Below are 22,059 nucleotides of genomic sequence, written 5' to 3'. Positions count from 1 at the left end.
AACCCATTCCATAAAGAAAAGGAGTACTTGTGGCACCTTAGAGACTAACCATTTATTTGAGCATGAGCTTTCGTGAGCTACAGCTCACTTCATCGGATGCATGCCGTGGAAACTGCAGCAGACTTTATTTATACACAGAGAATATGAAAAAATACCTCCTCCCACCCCACTGTCCTGCTGGTAATAGCTTATCTAAAGTGATCATCAGGTGGGCCATTTCCAGCACAAATCCAGGTTTTCTCACCCTCCACCCCCCCACACAAATTCACTCTCCTGCTGGTGATAGCCCATCCAAAGTGACAACTCTTTACACAATGTGCATGATAATAAAGTTGGGCCATTTCCTGCACAAATCCAGGTTCTCTCACCCCCCTCCCAAAAACCACACACACAAACTCACTATCCTGCTGGTAATAGCTCATCCAAAGTGACCATTCTCCCTACAATGTGCATAATTAAGGTGGGTCATTTCCAGCACAAATCCAGGTTTTCTCACATCCCCCCACCCCCATACACACACAAACTCACTCTCCTGCTGGTAATAGCTCATCCAAACTGACCACTCTCCAAGTTTAAATCCAAGTTAAACCAGAACATCGGGGGGGGGGGGTAGGAAAAAAACAAGAGGAATTAGGCTACCTTGCATAATGACTTAGCCACTCCCAGTCTCTATTTAAGCCTAAATTAATAGTATCCAATTTGCAAATGAATTCCAATTCAACAGTTTCTCGCTGGAGTCTGGATTTGAAGTTTTTTTGTTTTAAGATAGCGACCTTCATGTCTGTGATTGCGTGACAGAGAGATTGAAGTGTTCTCCGACTGGTTTATGAAATGTTATAATTCTTGACATCTGATTTGTGTCCATTTATTCTTTTACGTAGAGACTGTCCAGTTTGACCAATGTACATGGCAGAGGGGCATTGCTGGCACATGATGGCATATATCACATTGGTGGATGTGCAGGTGAACGAGCCTCTGATAGTGTGGCTGATGTTATTAGGCCCTGTGATGGTGTCCCCTGAATAGATATGTGGGCACAATTGGCAATGGGCTTTGTTGCAAGGATAAGTTCCTGGGTTAGTGGCCTACCAGGTGAAGGGGCCACATAGCAAAGGAGGCCATACAGATGGAGTAGAGCAGAGGTGGGCAAACTATGGTCCATGGACCGCCCTGCCTGGGCCTTGAGCTCCTGGCTGGGGAGGCTAGTGCCCAGCCCCTCCCCTGTTGTTCCCCCTACCCCAGAGCGTCAGCTCACCATGCCACTAGCACTCTGGGCGGTAGGGCTGTGAGCTCCTGCCAGGCAGCACGGCAGTGTGGTTGGCTCCGGCCAAGCGGGGCAGCTGCCAGTCCTGCTGCTCTGAGCAGCATAGTAAGGGAGTGTGTGGGGGGGTGTTAGATAAGGGGCAGGAGGTCCTGGGGGCAGTCAGGGGACAGGGAGCAGTTGGATGGGAGGAGGTTCTGCTGGTGGGTGGTGGGTCAGGGGCAGTTGGATAGGTGTGGGAGTCCAGGGGGCAGGGGTTGGATGGGTGGGAAGTGGCGGATAGGGGGCAAGTGAGTTTGGTTGGATGGTACCAGGATGGGCTTGAGGCACATGCCATTTACAGTGAGTCCACCCTTTCTGGAGCTGCCCATCTCACTCTGTGCTCTCCTTGCCCTCCGCTGACTGGCCTCACGCTCATTGCACTGTGCCCATGTGGCGGTGGATGGGTGCCTGATTTCAGAGCATTCACTGACATCTGCCTCTCAGGCCTGGATAGATCTTGCTGAGAAGCTGATGGATCAGCTGGAAGGAACAGCAGCTTTCTCTCAGGTAATAGAGACAGCAGCACTCATCAACAGCCACAAGATCCCAATGGGCCTGCAGTGCTGTTTGTATGTGGGAACTGGGGCATGTACTCTCCCTAGACCATGCAACAGGTCTGTGGCAGAGCTGGAAGTAGAACCCAGCTGTTCTGACTTCCAGACTGGTGCTCTCCCAAGTGGACCATGTTGCCATCATTAGCAGCTTTCTGTGCTGGTTAGCTGTGTAATAGTGAAGGGATTGAAGCAAGGCTAGGTAGCAGCTCATGAGCATTGTGTTCCCTGGGAGATCCCAGGCTCTGTACAGCCACCACTTCCACATTCCCAATCAGCAGATTCCTCTGGCATCTGTGAAATTCATCTTCCATGCCTGTTTGTGGGGAGGAGAGTGTTTACCATGTCCCAGCAAGCTGCCTCCACCTTCCCCTTCAAAGGCATTCTTCAGCATCTTTCTGCAGACAGTTCTGGGGGTTGCCTGGTTGGCCCGAGGCTGAGACGGATGCATGTGATCAGGATCCTCTTGTGCTGAGATGGTGGCTGGGGAGTTCTGGCTCACCTCTCTTCCCCATTCTCATGCTGCTGTGTTGCTTGATAAGTGCCAGTCACCTTATAAACAGCAAGACACTGCTCAGATGGCCCTGAGGTGCGCAAGGCAGCAGTGCACAATTCCAGGCCTCCCACTCACAGAGCACTGGTTCCTCTAGATCCAGCCGTTGAAAATACATCCCTTTCCTTAGTGAGTGTTTCAGTGGCAAGATTGGAGCATTGTAGCCATGTGCTGCTTAGTCAAAAGTTCCCACAAGCCAGACCATTTGGGGATTTCAGTCGGGCCAGAGAGGGTGGTCAGCCAGTCACTGGGCATCAATGGAGAATCTACCACAACCTTTGGTAAATTGTTCCAATGTTTCATTTAACACCTTAGTATTAGTCTGAATTTGTTTAGCTTCAACTTCCAGGGACTGAATTGTGTTCTACCTTTCTCTGCCATAATAATCTAAGTAACTACATGGGAAACAAATAATCAAATTACTCCTTAACCTTCTCTAATTAATATTCTGATTATTTTCTAACTTAATGTCACACACACCCCTTCGAAGGTAACTTGTCTTGGTGCACTTAAAAGCAACGAATGCTAATTGAAAATATTTTACTGGAAAACTGGTTTAGGCTGTATATTTCATAGTCAAGTAACTTCCAAAAACCTAATTTATAATGTCATTAACTCCAGAGCAGAATTACGTGACTCTGGGTTTGGCTCTGATCCTGCAAACTCATGCACACGAGTAACATTTTATGAACATGCGGTCCTTGTGGGTGTTTAGAGGCCGAGCACCTTCCCCAGGATGTGGGCAATGTGCAGAGAATGAGCTTAAAGTCAGACACTGACGAAGGGACCATTACCTGCCAGAGATGGGAGGTGGGGGTAGGGTGACATTCTGGAGAATAATCTTTGTGCCGCCAGATGCAGTCTTTGTAAAATAACAAATAACCTTAAACTCCAAAACAAAAACACCACTATTGGTTGGGCTGCACCAAGGGGGGCTTAGCAGGCTGGATATAGGGCAGGGGAACTACAACTTCCCTGATGCACTGAGGCCTGGCTGGGAGAGAATGTGATAAACATTGGGCTTCCCATGATGCACTGCAGTAGGAAAGCACTGGTAGAAGTTAGAGACTGGAGAGACTACATTTCCCATACATGCCAAACAAGCCAGATCAGGGACAACTGAGTATATCCAGGGCACCAGGAAGTCCCTGGGGCATTTCACTGCTCTCCTCCCTACTTGGTGCACATATTGGAGGGCAGGGGGTGGAGATGGAAGCTGACCCATGGCCACCTCCTGCCCTGCAGCCTCCAGCAAGCCTCCCTCTGGAAACCAGAACTGCCGAGTATCCTGCCAGTAGTCTCTCCCTCTTCCAAATGCCTGCCAAGTGTCATCCCTTCACAGAAACCAGAAGTGCCAGTCTGGCCAATACCATCCCATCCCCCTAAAGCAGGTCAGTAGTGGCTGCTTTGCCTCCCCCGCAAACCAGGAAGTGCCTCAGTTCTGGCAGTGTCATTCTCCCCTGCATATACAGGACGTGACCACCTCCTGTCATTAGTGTACCCCAGACACATCATCCTGCCTATGCTGTGAATGAAAGGGTCTTGTTCTATGCAATTGCATGGCTGGGCCAGGAATCACCTCCTCAGTGTTCCTCCTGGTAATTTTACCCACAGCTGGAGCCCATGTCTGGTTTTCTACTGTGGCCATGATTGGAGCAGCTAAGCACTTCCCAGGTACATTAGGGCTGCAGAGGAAGGGTGCCAGGGAGACCCATGGAGTCTACTCACCTTGCTTGCACAGGGAGTGGCATTTGTTTCTTATCTGATCCACGGAACTTGGTGCAAACTTTCTTAGATGCCTCCTATTGAAGCCCCTTTAGTGCGGCTCAAACACCCTCATGGCTCCATGAGGCAGAGCAGCATTATCCCCACTGAGGCAATGAGGCACAGAGATTCTGCAAGATGCCCTGAGTCATACAGCAAGTCTTAAGTAAAGACAGGCTTGTACCCTAGATCACCTGGGTCTCTTTCAGGACATCCTTTCTTACATTTTTCCCAGTTTTGCTCTGTACAGGTAAAGAGATGTATTTATATGAAATGACCACGAGAAAACTCATGAATCAACACATTCTTCCCAACCACAAGACAGTTTTTCAACTTGACAGAGAAAACCTGAAGTGAGAAGAATCTATGAGAAATTCTCACTTTTTCTGCAGCTCAAACGTGACAACAGAACTGCTGGTGGTGTTGTAGCTCTCTTGGTCCCAGGCTATTAGAGACACAAGGTGGGTGAGTTTTTTTTTATTGGACCAACTTCTGTTGGTGAAAGACAAGCTTGCAAGCTCTCAGCCCTCACCCACAGACAAGTTCTCAACATTTTGGTCTTAAAAGGGGGTGAACAATCAGATTTATGCTCCTCTCTCCCACCGTACAAGTACAGAGGCCTGTGTTTAACCTCAGAAAGGGTAAACTTGGTTGGAAGAGTCAGGGTGTCTGTGTCTCAAATGTGAACTGGAAGCAGCAGCCACCTCCTTGCTTTTCTGGTGCACATTCATTAACTATGATGGGGCTCAAGCATTAGTGCTCCTTAATCAGGTTGTGTCCTTTAAACCTCCCATCCCAGCAGACAAGGTAGCAGCCTGAGCCCAGTTGATACTACGTCTGGAGAAACAATACTCTAAGCTCCAGGAGTGGGATATCTGCTAGTGCACAAACCCCTGGCTTGCACTAGGAGACATGTATCCCCCACCAAAAACTTCTTGTGGTACATCCTGCTCCTGAGTGTCCCCTTCCCCAATTGCTCTATGCCATAATCTCCCTCCACTGTGGCAGATGCCACTACATATGCTGGGCCAGAGGGTACCCCCAGGTGGACAGATACAGGTAGATGCACCAGGTAAAAACCATACTTTTTTTTATTGTTAAATCATAGAGGTATCAAAATTAAAAGAGGAAAATGACAGGGGATTTAACAGAACTATGGGGAGAGCCAGGGGTGCAGCAGGAGACAACACCATGAACACATGGACGGGCAGTGAGAAGGAGGCTGGGGAGGGGCCAGTGACAGGCTCAATCTCAGGTGGGCGCCTTGCTGGGAGGGGTTACGCCAGTGGCTTAGGAGTCATCTTCACCATTGGCACTGTCTCTGTCGTCCTCTCCTTCCTCCGCCTCCTTCTCGTCACCCTTGATGGATTCCAGCTGAGAGAGAGGGGACAGGAAGGGATTAGCTACAGTGACACCCACTCTGCCCTGGCTCTCTCTGGCTTCAGGGTTCATACCTGGTCATCCCCTCGATCCTCATTATCGTCATCGTCCAGCAGGTCCCCCTCCTCAGCAGAGTCGTCTGCCCCAGCCTCAGACTCCATCTTCACGTTGCTCTCCTCCTTCTTCATGGAGCTGCTGCTCTGCTCCTCCTCAGACTTCTCATTCTTCATCTCTAAAGGGGGTGAGGATGGGTGTAAGGAAAAACACTGCCCCAGGGCCTTGTGCCCACCCCCCATCCAGGGAGCTGAGGCTGCCCTGAACAAAGCACACTCCATGGAGGGGGACATTCTCCCAACCCTGCCACAGCTCCACACCCAGGACAAACCAACATGGGTCCCTCAAGAGAGCCCCACGCCCTTCTCCACCCCCCTCTCACCCGTCTGTTTACTTTGATCCTTCTCAATCTTTTCCAGGCTCTCCAACAGCGAATCCACTTTCTGTTTGATCTGGGTCAGCTCCTTCTTAATGGTCTGGATGTCATCACCTTTCACTGAAACCCAAGAGAAGCAGGGGACTGATTGACACTAGGACCCATCCCAACAAGGTACAGGCTACAACCCCAACTCTGGAATGCAGGGCCCTTAGACCCCGCACTGGCAAGAAGGGTAAGTTAGTATCAGTACACACTACTCAAGGTGGGTCTGACATAGGGTGACCAGATTTAACGGGTAAAATATTGGGACACATAGGGGAAGCAAATAAATAAATAAATAAAATAATTTTTAAAAAAACCACACACGCAAGAGCAGCCAAAGCTGCAATATCGGGACAAATGGCGTCCTGATCGTGCATCAGTCGGAACGCGGGACAAAGACCTAAAAATCGGGACAGTCCCGATTTTAACAGGACATCTGGTCACCCTAGTCTGGCACCCGCAGCCCGTCTGACCCCGCCCCAGGCCCCTGAAGTCAGCACTGCAGGCTCCGACACGTACATTTACCAGACTTGGAGGATGATCCTCGCTGACCACTCTTGGAATTAAAGCCACTCTTGCCTCGGCGAGAGGTGTTGCCAGAGACACGCTGGCGTTTGGAAGGCACCACAGCCCGGGCGATGGGGGGAGGTGGGGGCACACGTGCGGGGTAGCTGTACATCCTAGGAGCAGGAGGAAAACAGTGACCCCCGAGCAACAGGACCTCCACGCACCCACCTGCACACTGAGCTGCAGAGTGTTACAAGTTTCAGAGTAACAACCGTGTTAGTCTGTATTCGCAAAAAGAAAAGGAGTACTTGTGGCACCTTAGAGACTAACCAATTTATTTGAGCATAAGCTTTTGAGCACTACAGCTCACTTCATCAGATGCATACTGTGGAAAGTATAGAAGATCTTTTATACACACAAAGCATGAAAAAATGGGTGTTTACCACTACAAAAAATTTTCTTGGAGAGTGGGGTGGGGGGAGAGAAAACCTTTTGTAGTGGTAAATACCCATTTTTTCATGCTTTGTGTGTATAAAAGATCTTCTATACTTTCCACAGTATGCATCCGATGAAGTGAGCTGTAGCTCACGAAAGCTTATGCTCAAATAGAGTGTTACAGTGGCATCTACGCCCCCTGAGAGATTGTGTGTGCAGTGTTAAAGCTTATTGTCATCCTCCCAGGACACTCAACGTACCTGTCATAGTAATCCCGCTGGAAATCATAGTCCAGATCGAAGGAGGACCTGGAAGAGAAAGCCCATGAGACATGGTCAGGATGGGCAGATAGCCGGGGGGGGGGGGGGGGGGGGGGGGGAAGAGAAGAAGGAGGAGATGATGGTGAGGAGGGACCCTGCTGAGGAAGTGGAGAAAGAGGTGCTGCTGCACCAAACCTGCTCCTCATGGAGGGAGATAGGACCCAGAAGCCCAGCCTAAGGGACTCACTGGCTTCTGAGTGCAAGTTATACACACACAAGGAGCCATGCTGCAGGAGGGAGGGGTAGCTTTGCTAAGCAAACCCACCAGCACCTGTCTCTCCAGCTAGCCTGCTACCCAGGGCCACGTGAGATGAGCTGGGACGGGCCTGGGCAGGACCTCCCACACCCAGGGAGCCACAGCAATTCACACACTTGGGGCAGGGGCCTAGGCAGCCCGAGACACCCAAGGGAGGCATCTAATGTGCAGCCACTTCCTGACATCCCTCCCCACCTCTGGGAGACAGAAAGAGACAGAGAGAAGTGCCCACGCAGGGCATGAACGCGATATAAAAAACATAAGGGTCCCGACCTGACTAGAGGGGACGGAGAAGGTGGTGCAGCTACTGACCCGTACATCTCCGCTGCCGACCGCTTCACGCCCGCCTTGCCCCGGTTCACCTTTGGCTCAGCCGCCAGGTTGATGTCTGAGAGAGAAGCAGACATATGCTGAGCAGACACCCCTACTCCTCATTGGTGTGAGGAACTAAACACTTCAACTGACTGGAGCCAGGCCCACAGGGGACAGCTCCTGGATCAGAGCCGCTCTCCCCCACTGGAGTGCTAGCTCTGACCAGTGCAGCTCACAGGCATGAAGTGATAGCATGATCCATGTCCCTCTCCAGCACAACTCAGTACCCAGTCCCACCAAACAGGCCATGGGGAACAGCTGGCAGTGGGGAAGCAGACACACACCACAGGGGCCAAGCAATGGGAAGGCTCCCCACACATGCAAGGCTTGCCCAGAGAAAATTCCCAACTGCAGACTGTGATTACAGTTTATCCAGCTTGCAACAGGGCCTGTGTGTGTCAGTGACCCGGCCACGCACTGGCAACAGGGAAAGGGGCAGACTGCATAATGGGTGCCTCAGTCTCCACAGAACCCCACAGACACCCTCCGATTCACACCCCTGTGCCCAAGACCTCTTGAGCATCATACCCACCTCCCTTGACAGATCAGCACTAGGTCACTGTTGGCTGCTGGCCAGTGCCTCTAACAGCTTCTGAGATAAACCTGAGCCCTGGTGGAAGAGGCAGCGGCATCTCTTGTATCAGAGATCTGCAGAGGGTCAGAAACCTGCCACTCTGGGAACCCCCCATCCCAGCTCCCAACCCACCCCCATCTATTCCATGCTCACATTTCTCCTCCTCCCTCCTAGCTTCTGTGACTAGGTGCTGCAGGGGGGCACCTCAACAGCTGAACAACTAGCCAGGGTGGGAGTGTTGGGTGAAGCTCTCACAGAACCTGGCTGGTGATCAGCTTATCCTCTGCAGTGCGCGCAGATGGGGCAGGAGGCACAACTTGGGGACACCCACCAAGGGTCTGGCCAGCAATCTCCCTGGTATGGTACGGTAGGTTTACGGCAGGCAGGAGGTGCTCACCTGGGACCAGGCCAATGCTATCCCTGACATCTCCCGAGTATGCGAGGCTGGGGGACTGTCTGGTCTGGGTTAGGGATGCAGCCAGGAGACGCTCACCTAGGACTTTGCCTGTGCTAACCCCGTGATACTCCTCACTGTGCATGAAGAGGTGTCTGATCTGAGTTAGGGATGCAGCCAGGAGGCGCTCACCTAGAACCTGGCCTGCGATCATCCGGCCATCCTCCCCGGCCACAGCAGCGCGGGCATTCCGCTCGTTGACGTACTGCACGAAGGCAAAGCCCTTGTGCACAGAGCAGCCCACAATTTTGCCATACTTGGAGAAGATAGCCTCCACATCAGACTTCTTCACCACCAGTGTGTTGAGATTCCCGATGAATACACGCGAGTTCATGGAGCGTGGGTCTGTTTTGTTGGTGACGTTGCTGGCCATGTCTCACACGCAGCACGGACCTGCTGGGGTGGGGAAAGCTGGTCAGAGGGACAGTCACAGGAATGACCACACCCCATCTCCCTGCATCTCAGAGCCAGGTCCCATCTCCACTGCCTTCCATCCAGGCATCCAAGTTCTTTATGAAAAGGGACCGCGATCTCAGAACCTCCAGTCACAACACGAGGCACACAATTAGACTTGGGCGAGCAATTGAAGGCTTGGTCATGGCTACACAGTGATCCGGGAACAGCCAGATCCACCCCCTTTTAGAATTACCATTGTACAAGGCACTGATGAGAGGCCATTTGGAATACGGTGTGCAATTCCGGTCTCCCATGTTTAAGAAAGATGCATTCAAACTGGAACAGGTCCAGAGAAAGCCTGCTAGGATGATCAGAGGAATGGAGAACCTACCTTATGAGGGGAAACTTAAGGAACTTGCCTCATTTAGCCTAACAAAGTAAAGGCTGAGGGGAGATGTGACTGATCTCTATAAATACATCAGAGGGATAAACACCAGGGAGGAAGAGGAGTTATTTTAGTTAAGAGCCAATGTAGTTAAGAGCCACAAGAACAAATGGATATAAACTGGCCATCAACAAGTTTAGGCTTGAAATGAGAGACAGGTTTGTAACCATCATAGGATTGAAGTTCTGGAAGACCATAAGAATGGCCATACTGGGTCAGATCAAAGGACCATCTAGCCCAGTATCCTGTTTTCCAACAGTGGCCAATGCTAGGTGCCCCAGAGAGAATGAACAGAACAAGTAATCAGCAAGTGATCCATCCCCTGTCACCCATTCCCAGCTTCTGGCAAACAGAGGGTAGGGACACCATCCCTGCCCATCCTGGCTAATAGCCATTGATGGACCTATCCATGAATCTATCTAGTTCTTTTTTGAATCCTGTTACAGTCTTGGCATTTACAACATCCTCTGGCAAGGAGTTCCACAAGTTGACTGTGCATTGTGTGAAAAAATACTTCCTTTTGTTTTAAACCTGCTGCCTATTAATTTCATTTGGTGGTCCCTAGTTCTTGTGTTATGAGGAGTAAATAACACTTCCTTATTTACTTTCTCCACACCAGTAATGATTTTATAGACATCTATCATATCCCCCCCTTAGTCGTCTCTTTTCCAAGCTGAAAAGTCCCTGTTTTATTAATCTCTCCTCATACAGCAGCTGTTCCAAACCCCTAATCATTTTTGTTGCCCTTTTCTAAACCTTTTCCAAGTCCAATATATATTTTTTGAGATGGGGCGACCACATCTGCATGCAGTATACAAGATGTGGGTGTACCATGGATTTATATAGAAGAAATATATTTTCTGTCTTATCTACCCTTTCTTAATGATTCCCAACATTCTGTTTGCTTTTTTGACTGCCACTGCACATTGAGTGGATGTTTTCAGGGAACTATCCAAAATGACTCCAAGACCCCTTGCCAAGGGGAGAAGTGGAGGCAAAAAAACACTAATTTGTTTCAAGACCGAATTTTACAAGTTTACGGAAGGGATGATATAAGGCTGCCTAAAATGGCAAAAGGTCCATCTGTGACTTCTATTAGCAAATATCCCCAACAGTCAAAAATGAAACACTAGATGGGAAGGGCTGAGTTACTAGAGAGAGTTCTTTCCCAGGTGTCTGCCTGGTGGATCTTGCCCACATGCTCAGAGTCTAAACGCCACATTTGGGGTCAGGAAGTAATGTCCCCCCAGAACAGACTGGCAGAGACCGGGCGGGGAGGAGGGGTTCACCTTCCTCTGCAATGTGGAACACGGGTCATTTGATAGTTTGAACTACAGTAAATGGTGGCTTCTCTGTAACTTGAAGTCTTTAAATCAAGATTTGAGAACTTCAGTAACTCAGCCAGAGGTTACGGGCCTATTACAGGAACATATGGGTGAGATTCTGTAGCCTGATGCGCACGAGGTCAAGCTAGATCATCATTTTCTGTCCTTCAAGTGTATGAGTAACACTTTGTATACAAGCCCCCAGAGCATCTGTGCCTGCAGAAGAGACTGCAATACCTACAGAGAAGAGATGCCCAACACCTAGCCCTAGGCACCTGCCTAGCTCTCCAACTTTTCCTGACCCTGGAATACAGCCAGTGTCAGATCCAGTCACATAGTGCTCTGTCTGGCCCAGAATCACCTGGCAGCAGTCACCACCTCAGAGGAAGGGCTAAGAAACCCTGCAGCAGGCAATTTCCCCCCAACCCCCTCAGTTAGGAGTCAATTCAGGGTCGGAAGGAGGAAAGCTTAGATTCCTTCCACCCTTGGTTTTAGATTTCCAAAAGGAGCCTAGGAGTTTGGGACATGGGCAATAGCCCCCCACAGTACTTTTGGCTATCCCAGCCTTAACCCTGGCTAATGGAACTCTGGATGCACATGCCCAATCTGCCTGAACCCTACCAACCTCTTGGCCTCCTCAACGCCACCATGTGATGGGGAGTTCCACTGGCTATGTGTCCACGGCATGAAACTATTTCCTTTTTGGCAGCAGCATAGAATCACAGAATATCAGGGTTGGAAGGGACCTCAGGAGGTCATCTAGTCCAACCCACTGCTCAAAAGCAGGACCCATACCCAATTAAATCATCCCAGCCAGGGCTTTGTCAAGCCTGACCTTAAAAACTTCTAAGGAAGGAGATTCCACCACCTTCCTAGGCAACGCATTCCAGTGTTTCACCACCCTCCTAGTGAAAAAGTTTTTCCTAATATCCAACCTAAACCTCCCCCCCTGCAACTTGAGACCACTACTCCTTGTCCTGTCCTCTTCCACCACTGAGAATAGTCTAGAACCATACTCCCTGGAACTACCTCTCACATAGTTGAAAGCAGCTATCAAATCCCCCCTCATTCTTCTCTTCTGCAGACTAAACAATCCCAGTTCCCTCAGCCTCTCCTCATAAGTCATGTGTTCCAGACCCCTAATCATTTTTGTTGCCCTTCGCTGGACTCTCTCCAATTTATCCACATCCTTCTTGTAGTGTGGGGCCCAAAACTGGACACACTACTCCAGATGAGGCTTCACCAAAGTCAAATAGAGGGGAACGATCACATCCCTCGATCTGCTCGCTATGCCCCTACTTATACATCCCAAAATGCCATTGGCCTTCTTGGCAACAAGGGCACACTGCTGGCTCATATCCAGCTTCTCGTCCACTGTCACCCCTAGGTCCTTTTCCGCAGAACTGCTGCCTAGCCATTCGGTCCCTAGTCTGTAGCTGTGCATTGGGTTCTTCCGTCCTAAGTGCAGGAACCTGCACTTATCCTTATTGAACCTCATCAGATTTCTTTTGGCCCAATCCTCCAATTTGTCTAGGTCCCTCTGTATCCTATCCCTGCCCTCCAGCGTATCTACCGCTCCTCCCAGTTTAGTATCATCCGCAAATTTGCTGACAGTGCAATCCACACCATCCTCCAGCACACTAACTGCCTTTCCATTTCATTAATTCTGCCCTTTGTTCTGTAATGCGGCTGCAAATACCAGGATCCGATCTATCACCCGTTGTTGTGTAACCCTCCATTCTCTAAGAGGAGCCGTCCCAATCTCTTTGCGAAGCAGACAGGCTGGATGGGAATGAGAAGCCCTATCTTGGCTCACGTGGACCCTGGATCCTTTCTTCCTGAGGCCATTTCCAAACTGGGAGTGGTGAGGGGCTGGACTCATGCAGATCCTGCCTTGTGCTCCACACCAGCCAACTCAGAAGGAGGCAGAGTGACCTTCCCTGGGTCACCCAGCAACATAGGGGCTCACCTGAGACCCAAGCACTTCACCAAGTGCTCTCCCTCCCTGACATTCTGTGCACGCCTTCCCAGCCACCCTACAGACAACAAGCCTTTCATGAAAGAGCAATGACTTGTCCCATCTGAAGGGGGTGTTCAACCCCCTTCTGCACAGAATACGATGGGCCTAGGGCAGCATACAGGCACTGTACATCACGAGTAGGAGGCAGGGATCAGCATGGGGGCAATGCTGCACAACATGGAGATGGAGTGCAGCTTTGTTTCCACTTGCCTCTGATGAAGGGGATGCTCTTTCATGGAGCTGCAGGGGGCTGGGAGGGGAAGGGAACAGAGGTCTGGAAGACTTCTTGAGAACTGTCCCCCATCTCTCAGGATGGCATACACCCTTTACACTCAGCTCTGCTGCACAGAAGATTGTTGCCCTCCACACCCAAACACAGCCCCACACCCCAAAAGGTCAAAGCATTGGGGGCTGGTGAGTTTAACACACCTGCATTTCAACAGGCCAGACTGAGCACCTGCCAGGAGCTCAAGGACCATACAACAAACATGGTGCCACTGACAGTCCCTGCTACAGAAGCCCTTGGACTAAAATAGCAGGGGCAGCTGCAAGTCAGGATTGAGGGACCTCAGCAGAGCTTGGTGAGGACTCCAGGACTTGAGAGCATGTCACTGAGTGGTGAGTCAGCATGCTCCATCCCCAGAGGTGGTTCAACCCCCTGCTGCTTCTGCACATACCAACCACAGACAAGAAAAGGGAGAACAACCTACGTACAGCTCTAGGGAGACCCCATCTGGGACCTGGCACTCAGGTCCAACACTCTTAAACACAAAGGCCTCTGGTCCCAGAGCAGGGACGGGAGAGTACCTCTATACACAAGTCCAGAAGATCCCACCTGGGATCCTGTGCTCAGCTCCAGGCTCCTCACTGAAAGGGACATCTGAGGAGAGCAGCAGAAAGGTTCATCGATGCTGGAAGGCTGCACGTCTGGGGGAGCTGAGCCTGACAAGTTGTGTGTTGAGAACAGGATTTACATGGCTTCCCTTCCTCTGTCTCTCTCAAACCCAGAACTCTTCTTGTGACGCAGCTTGTGGAGGTGGAAATGTGACCACACTTATCAGCCGTGATAACCAAGCAGGCTGTGTCTTTCCCCTCCCACCACCAGAGCCACATGACCATGTCCCTTGCCATGGCAAAACCCCCCGCCCCCTGCAGCTCTGCTAATGCACGTCTCTGCAGCAAGCTACCCTTGGACCATGCCTAAGACACAACATTGGCACACACAACAATGCCTCCTCCATGCCAGGGCCTTTAATTCTGGCTGCTGAAGCTTGCAATAAAACCTATTGGCCCTCACACCTCTTACCATGGCCCAGGATGGATTTGTATCTGCGCCGCACGTGGTACCACCAGCTGCCGCTGCTGCTCCGGGCTGGGTGTCCATGTCGTTGTGGTGGGTTGTTTGTGAGGGAAGGACGGCGTAGAGGAAGAGCGGGAGGAGGGTTTGGGGGTCAAAGGAGGAGAGGGGCTGTTTGGGGAAGGGCCATCGCTATCAGGAGCGATAAGCACCACAGATATCATATTGCAGCAACAGTTTAAAAATTGTACAAATGAAAGATTAAAAATAAAAAATAAAAAAATAAAAAAAAATACAGACTTCCAGAGATGTTCTAAAACAATTCAGGAGAAACCAGGTCCCACTCTCAGCAGCCAGGCAGTCAGGGGGGAAAAAAAAGAGTTAGCGTGATCAATCCACTTTAAAAATTTAAAAACCTTCCACAGTCAGGAACACTCAGAAAAACTCGATTTCATCCGGTTAAAAATCAGCAGTGTCATTATCATCACCATCAGCAACATATCAGCATAGTCAAGTCATCAGCATTATAGTAGTATAATAGTAATAGTAACTAGCAACAACAATAAAAAGGAAATCAGTGGAAAGGCAGGAAAAATGGAAAAAAAAATTGGAATAACTTACTGTAGCTGAAGATCAAAAAAATCTCACTGTAAAAAAACAAAAATAAAAATAGCCCAGATTAGAAAAACGGGAGGTGCCAAAATGTCAAGTCAGCAACGATCATTTCTGTTCTCTCCCTCTCTCTCTCTCTCTGTTCCAGCTCAGTTACCACAGAACCGCCTGGGGAGAGCTCTCGGTAGGAGACAATCACAGCCCTTTGCACATCATCATTTCACTCTAAAAATACCCGAGGAGAGGTCAGCTTATGAGGGGCGAAAAGGCTCCTCACCTACCCCAGCTGCTGCAGAAAAAATAGAGATAGAGACTTTAAAAATTACATCTTAAATCCAGCTCCGGTTTGGCGCAGGGAGCGCTAGGCCACGGGGACACCGTTAAAATGGCTCTATAAAATTGGGAGGTGTGCATGTGTGGGGAGGGGGGGTTAAAACGAAGCTGAGCTCCAGTGAGAAGGGATGGGGTTTCGCCTCGCTGCCCTGTGAAAGGAGAAGGGACAGATTGAGTCAGGGTTCCTCAGAAACACTGCACGCATCTCCCATTCGCCCGCCAAGAGACCTGCCTACCTCCCAGGGGGCCCCAAGCTCACAGCTGCCCTAGTTCAGTTAGGGCTCTGGGTACGATGAAACTCTGTCTCTATCTTAATATCTCTGCTTCTCCCTGTCACCAAGGAAGCAGCTCAAATGACTTGTGAGTACACAGATATCTGTGAGCTTGTGGCAGGAGGCAGCTTCAAGTGGAGGTGCATCATGTTCACACACCATGAGGCAATGAGGGCGAAGGGAAGGAGAACATATATACACTAAAAGAAAAGGAGTACTTGTGGCACCTTAGAGACTAACCAATTTATTTGAGCATGAGCTTTCGTGAGCTACAGCTCACTTCATCGGATGCATACGCTGGAGCCAACCCTGACAGAGGATGGGGAGAGGAACCTGCAAGTCAGTTAACTGGAACTCCAGGAATGTGGGGGGTTTGAGGCACCACATCCTTTTGGGGTTGGAAGAAAATATCCCCTTCCCCTCCCTGTCAGGTATTATGGAAGGTGGCTTGTTACTGGAAAAGGGGATGAGACTGCCTTCTCTCTCTCTCTGAAGAGACCAGCATTAGATATAGCTGGAGATGGGATACCAGGCTAGGTGGGCTCACTGCCCTGTGGCCCTAGGGGCCGTGGATATGATGTGAAAGAGATACCTGTCTACATGGGCCCATCTATCTGATCCAGCATGGATGGGGAGGATCCCAGGGTAGATGGGCTCATTACCACACTGGTTCAGAACACAGACAGAGAAAGTGGATTAGATGTGAAGAAGTGTAGTGGGGGGAGACATTGGGAAAGGAAGTGTCCTGTGCCTTTAGTATACACTGCCACCACATGCTCCCCTGGCATGGTTCAGGGACAGCCTGAACTGCGGGGTCCGCATTACCCCAGTATAAGTCACATTGTAAGTCACTCTCTCCTTCAAACCATCTCTGATCACTAGGAATAAGGCAGAGTCCCACCCTACAGCATAGGGGAACAGGATCCTCTCACTCTCACCTATTGCTATGTTTATTATTACAATCATTAGAATACCAGGGTTGGAAGGGACCTCAGGAGGTCATCTAGTCCAACCCCCTGCTCAAAGCAGGGCCAATCCCCAAATTTTACCCCAAATCCCAAATGGCCCCCTCAAAGATTGAACTCACAACCCTGGGTTTAGCATGGCAATGCTCAAACCACTGAGCTATCCCTCCCTCCCCCATAACAAGAATGTCTACACGAGGCCATGCCTCTAGGATTTGAGCTCCACAGGTTGTTTCCCCAGCCTGCTGTCACCCCAGAGAGGTGGTGTGATAGTGAGGAGGCTGACACTGTCCGGTTTGGAGTCACAACAGACACCAAATGCCTGCTGTTTCACACAAAGTTTGGTTAGATGGTACCTCCCATGTAGACACAGACACAGCCCAGATTCGCATCAGCTGTCCAAATCCCTGCAGTGATGTTTGTGCCCAGGGACCATTTACAGACACTTCTTGAACCAGAGATAAGGGGGCTAGCTGCCCCTCCCGGAAGGGGTCTGAATGTGTGGCCCATCCCTGCCATAGGAGTACCATCACAAGTGACCCAAACAAGGTGTATGTGTTGCAGAGTATATGTACCAGCCGACCCTGACCATGGAGGCAGTCTGTGCACCCTCATGCAACCCCCCCCCCCCCGACCACCACAGTCACATCTGGGCTCCCCCCATTCTGACATCCTGGGGGAAGGAGACGGCAGCCCAGCCCAGACATCCCTCCCACCAACCTCCAGGTCTCGGCCATCTCAGCCACGGGAGTCAAAACAAAGGGGGATGCATGTGGGGTTAGCCCTCCTCCCCCGCCCCCATCTTGGTCTCTTCCAAAGGGGCAGGACAGAGTTACTCACTAGGACGTGCCATTCTCCACCCCCGGGGGGGGGGGGGGCAGGAGCAGGATATTTACATTGCCAGTTTTCCCGACCTCCCCCCCCCGCATCCTGATCTCCGAGTTCTAGGGAACAAACAGATTTTCTGTTTCGGCAGCGCCATTACCCGCCCCGGCAGAAGAAAAAAATCTCTCCCCTGGAACAGACCATTAGGTCATCCCATTTCCGGCATTGGCCTTCCCCCCAAAAGTGTAGATTTCCCTCCCCGGGGCCGCACCATTACCGGAGGAGGGGGGCGCAAGATGTCGTCCCACCCACGATTACCGGAGAGAAATGTGTGGTGTGTCCCTCCAGCCCCTCAGCATTACCGGGAGAGGGGCAAGATATCCTCCCACCCACTATTTCTGGAGAAGAATGTGTCGTCCCCGCCCCATTACCCGGGGAGGAGACTGTGTGTATCGTGTCGTCCCCGCCGCCCCCGCTCCAGGGCCACGCCATTCCCCCGGGGAAGGGGGGGGGATATGTGTGTCGAGCCCCAGCCCCCACCATCAGCGGCCGGAGAGATGCCCCCGCCCCTCCCGGGGCAGGACCGCACCATTAACCCTCAGGAAAGGCTCCCGAACGACTCACTCACCGCTAGACCCCAATACGGCTCCGCGTCACTCTCACTATCTCTCCGCAGCCACCCCACTCCGAGCTCCTCACAAAATGGCGTCCACGCCGCCCTCTGTGCCGCGCAGCCCGGACTAATCTGTGCCCGCCCCCTTCACGCCCCCATTGGAGGGCGGGAAACCCCTTTCTCAGCAGTAATTGGCAAGTATGGAAGTCGAACAGAATATTGGCCAATGAGAGCAAAGAGGGTGAGGGCGAGGCCAGGAGTGGGCTTTGCCCCTTTTTCCTACATGGAAAGGAGACTAAGATAACGATTGGCTGAAGAACGTGTCACTCCCCGACCCTGCTCCAACTTTCCACTCTGACTGGCCTGTCATTCCCCCCACCCACCGTCCCTATAACAATTTTCCTTTCTGATTGGTTGAACAACTCATCAGAACTCGCCCTAGCCTATGGACCTCTGTGATTGGTTAAAGGTATTTTTTAGCGCACCACCGCTCTGCTTTTATCCTCATTGGTTGGCTGCCATATCTGTCACGTTCAAGTCTTATAAGCTGCAGTCGAGGAAGAGGCGGAATCAACTGTGTCTGATTGACTGAAAGCTCCATGGCGGCGGAATTGCATCCGGGGCCTGCGCCCTGACGCCTTCCCATTGGTCATCGTGGGGATGATGACGACTCTGTTTCCTCGCGTTGTCATTGGTGAGCGAAGGTTCTCGCGATCCTGCGGTGGGATCGGCTAGTGGCTAACGCGCGGGAGCGGGTAGGTCGTGCTTCCTCCAATCAGCGCCGGACCGCTGCCGTCCCGTAACGGCGATTGGCCGTTTTGAAACGGACCCTCTTAAATCAAGCACAGACAGAGGCCGTTTCTCGGGTCGGGTGGGGCCAGAAAGGGATGGAGCTGGGAGGCCATGAGCGACAGTGGCGGGGCAGAGGGCTAGGGGCTGAGATAGAGCCGGACGGGTGGGGCAATGGGCTGAGGGGGCGGGGCCGAGGTGGGAAGAGCCAGACGTCCACTCCGTCAGGGCCCGGCTCTGAGCGGTCTGGTCTTGGGGTGCAGACCCCTCCCCACGTAGAAGGGTAGGACTGGAAGGGGCCTGGAGAGGTCGTCTAGTCTAGTCCCCGCACTCCTGGCAGGACTAAGTATTCTCTAGACCAGTTCTGACAGGGGCTTGTCCAACCTGCTCTTACAAATCCCCAAAGATGGAGTTCCCACAACCTCCCTGGGCAATTTATTCCAGCGCCTAACCACCCTGACAGGAATTTTTTCATAATGTCTAACCTGAACCTCCCTTGCTGCACTTTAAGCCCATTGCTCCTTGTCCTATCCCCAGAGGTTAAGAAGAATAATTGTTCTCCCTGCTCTTTGTAACAACCTTTTATATACTTGAAAACTGCGATCATGTCGTCCCCCCCCCCAGTCTTCTCTTTTCCAGATTAAACAAACCCAATTTTTTCAATCTTCCCTCATAGGTCATGTTTTCTAGACCTTTAATCATTTTTTTTGTTCTTCTCTGGACTTTTTCTAATTTGTCCACATCTTTCCTGAACTGTGGCGCCTAGACCTGGACGCAATACTACAGTTGTGCAACTGATTGTTCCTTCCTAAGTGGAGTACTTCACATTTGTCCTTATTGATTTCATCCTATTTACTTCAGACCATTTCTCCAGTTTGTCCAGATAATTTTGAATTTTAATTCTATCCGCCAAAGCACTTACAACCCCTCCCATCTTGGTATTGTCTGCAAACTTTATAAATGTACTCTCCATGCCGTTATCTAAATCATTGATGAAGATATTGAACAGAACCGGACCCAGAACCAATTCCCTGCAGGATCCCACTCATTATACCCTTCCAGCATGACTATGAACCACTGAAAACTACTCTCTGGGAACGATTTTCCAACCAGTTATACACCCACCTTATAGTAGATCCATCTAGGTTCTATTTTCCTAGTTTGTTTATGAGACGGTCATGTGAGACAGTATCAAAAGCCTCACTAAAGTCAAGATATACCACATCTACCGCTTCCCCCTATCTACAAGGCTTGTTACCCTATCAAAGAAAGCTATCAGGTTGGTTTGACCCAATTTGTTCTTGACAAATCCATGCTGACTGTTATTTATCACCTTATTATCTTCTCAGTGTTTGCAACTTGATTGCTTAATTATTTGCTCCATTATCTTTCTGGGTACTGATGTTAAGCTGACTGGTCTGTAATTCCCTGGGTTGTCCTTATTTCCCTTTTTGTAGATGAGCACTATATTTGCCCTTTTCCAGTCTTCTGGAATGTCTCCCGTCTTCCATGACTTTTCAAAGATAATAGCTAATGGCTCAAATATCTCCTCAGTCAGCTCCTTGAGTATTCTAGAATGCATTTCATCAGGCCCTGGCGATTTGAGGACATCTAATTTGTCTAAGTAATTTTTGACTTGTTCTTTCTGTATTTTAGACTCTGATCCGAGCTCATTTTCACTGGCATTCACTATGCTAGACGTCCAATCGCCACCCACCTTCTTGGTGAAAACCAAAACAAAGAAGTCATTAAGCACCTCTGCCATTTCCACATTTTCTGTTATTGTCTTTTCCCCCTTATTGAGTAGCCCACCTACTCTGTCCTTGGTCTTCCTCTTGCTTCTAATTTATGTGTAGAATGTTTTCTTGTTTCCTTTTATGTCCCTAGCTAGTTTGATCTCGGTTTGCCTTGGCTTTTCTAATTTTGTCCCTACACACTTGTGGTGTTTGTTTATATTCATCCTTTGTAATTTGACCAAGTTTCCACTTTTTGTAGGACTCTTTTTTGAGTTTTAAGAACATAAGAATGGCCATACTGGGTCAGACCAAAGGTCCATCAAGCCCTGTATCCAGTGATGAGCTGCCAAAATCTTAACAACCGGTTCCCTCCTCACCCCACGAGGGGGTCATGGCCCACCCCCGCCCCCTGGGACTCCTGCCCCATGCAACCCCCCTGTGTTCCTTGATGACCACCCCCGGGACCCCTGCCCCATCCACCTCCCTCCCCTGACTGCCCCCAGAACAGGGCAGGAGGGTCTTGTGGGCCACTGTAGTGGGTGCCCACTGCGCCCCCACCCCTAAGAGCCAGAGGGACCTGCTGGGGGGCGAGGTGGGGAGTCCTGGCGGTGCTTACCTGGGGTAGCTCCCAGGAAGCAGCCGGCAGGTCCCTCTGGCTCCTAGAGGCGGGGTAGCGTAGCTAGCGGGGGAGCAGCCCTTCCCGCCACCCATCACATCAAAAGTGGTGCCTTAGGCACCAACTCCCTGGGTGCTCCGGGGCTGGAGCACCCACCGGCAGCTCCCCGCCCTGCGCCTGGCCCCAGCTCGCCTCCGCCTCCCCTGAACGCACCGCCCCGCTTTGCTTATCTGCCCTGTTCTGCTTCCCGCGAATCAGCTGTTCACGCGGGAAGTCTGGGAGCGCTGAGAAGCAAGTGGCGGCTTCGCGCTCAGGCCCAGGGAGGTGGAGGCGAGCTGGGGCGGGGAGCGGTTCCCCTGTGCGCCCCCCAAGTTACCTGCTGCAGTTCGAGCGGCCCTCCTCGTGCACCCCAGCTCACCTCTGCTCTGCCTCCCCCTCCCTGGGCCTGAGCGCGAAGCTGCCGCTTGCTTCTCAGCCCTCCCAGGCTTCCTGCACGAACAGCTGATTTGCGGGAAACCTGGGGAGAGGCGGAGAAGAAGAGCGGGGCAGTGCGTTCAGGGGAGGAGGCAGAGCGGAGGTGAGGTGACCTGGGGCCGGGCAGGGAGCTGCCAGTGGGTGCTCTGCACCCACCAAATTTTCCCTGTGGGTGCTCCAATCCTGGAGCACCCATGGAGTCGGCTCCTAAGGTGTCACTTTTGTCCGCTTGTTTCATTTAGAAGCCCTTTTAGAACCGGTTGTCCCTCGAGGGACAACCGGTTCTAAAAGGGCTTCTAAATGTAACAACCTGTTCCAGTGAACCGGCTCCAGCTCATCACTGCCAGTATCCTGTCCTCTGACAGTGGCCAATGGCAGGTGCTCCAAAGGGAATGAA

The 22,059-nt window shown here is 51.1% G+C and overlaps 1 protein-coding gene across 13 annotated transcripts; it reads right to left on the bottom strand.

The window, feature by feature from the left end:
* Window positions 1-5,244: 5,244 nt before the first annotated feature.
* On the bottom strand, window positions 5,245-18,187 carry HNRNPC (heterogeneous nuclear ribonucleoprotein C). Of its 13 annotated transcripts, none has more exons than XM_073308667.1 (9): window positions 18,063-18,187; window positions 14,437-15,521; window positions 9,077-9,340; window positions 7,818-7,932; window positions 7,229-7,276; window positions 6,546-6,706; window positions 5,988-6,101; window positions 5,626-5,783; window positions 5,245-5,545 (listed from the first exon to the last, which is right to left on the bottom strand). In XM_073308667.1, exons 3-9 carry the CDS (start codon window positions 9,315-9,317, stop codon window positions 5,462-5,464), a joined length of 921 nt encoding a protein of 306 aa, XP_073164768.1. In that variant the 5' UTR covers window positions 9,318-9,340; window positions 14,437-15,521; window positions 18,063-18,187; the 3' UTR covers window positions 5,245-5,461. The 13 variants fall into 13 exon arrangements, with proteins under 13 accessions (XP_073164768.1, XP_073164781.1, XP_073164769.1 ...); XM_073308680.1 differs by having other exon boundaries at window positions 7,857-7,932; XM_073308668.1 differs by having other exon boundaries at window positions 9,077-9,337.
* Between the last annotated feature and the right edge of the window lie 3,872 nt (window positions 18,188-22,059).

The sequence above is a fragment of the Lepidochelys kempii genome, chromosome 13 (assembly GCF_965140265.1).
Source record: "Lepidochelys kempii isolate rLepKem1 chromosome 13, rLepKem1.hap2, whole genome shotgun sequence".
Lineage (NCBI taxonomy): Eukaryota > Metazoa > Chordata > Testudines > Cheloniidae > Lepidochelys > Lepidochelys kempii.
The sequence above is the reverse complement of the archived record's forward strand: the minus strand, read 5'-3'. Positions and strand labels throughout refer to the sequence as shown.

What these genes read in the sequence shown, in the direction of transcription:
- HNRNPC (XM_073308667.1), bottom strand. Translation starts at nt 9,317, where the DNA reads ATGGCCAGCAACGTCACCAACAAAACAGACCCACGCTCCATGAACTCG. An exon ending in TCTCCGTCCCCTCTAGTCAG is followed by an intron (nt 7,277 to 7,817) that starts GTCGGGACCCTT and finishes TTTCTCTTCCAG; the next exon opens with GTCCTCCTTCGATCTGGACT. An exon ending in GGATCAAAGTAAACAGACGG is followed by an intron (nt 5,784 to 5,987) that starts GTGAGAGGGGGG and finishes CACCCCCTTTAG; the next exon opens with AGATGAAGAATGAGAAGTCT.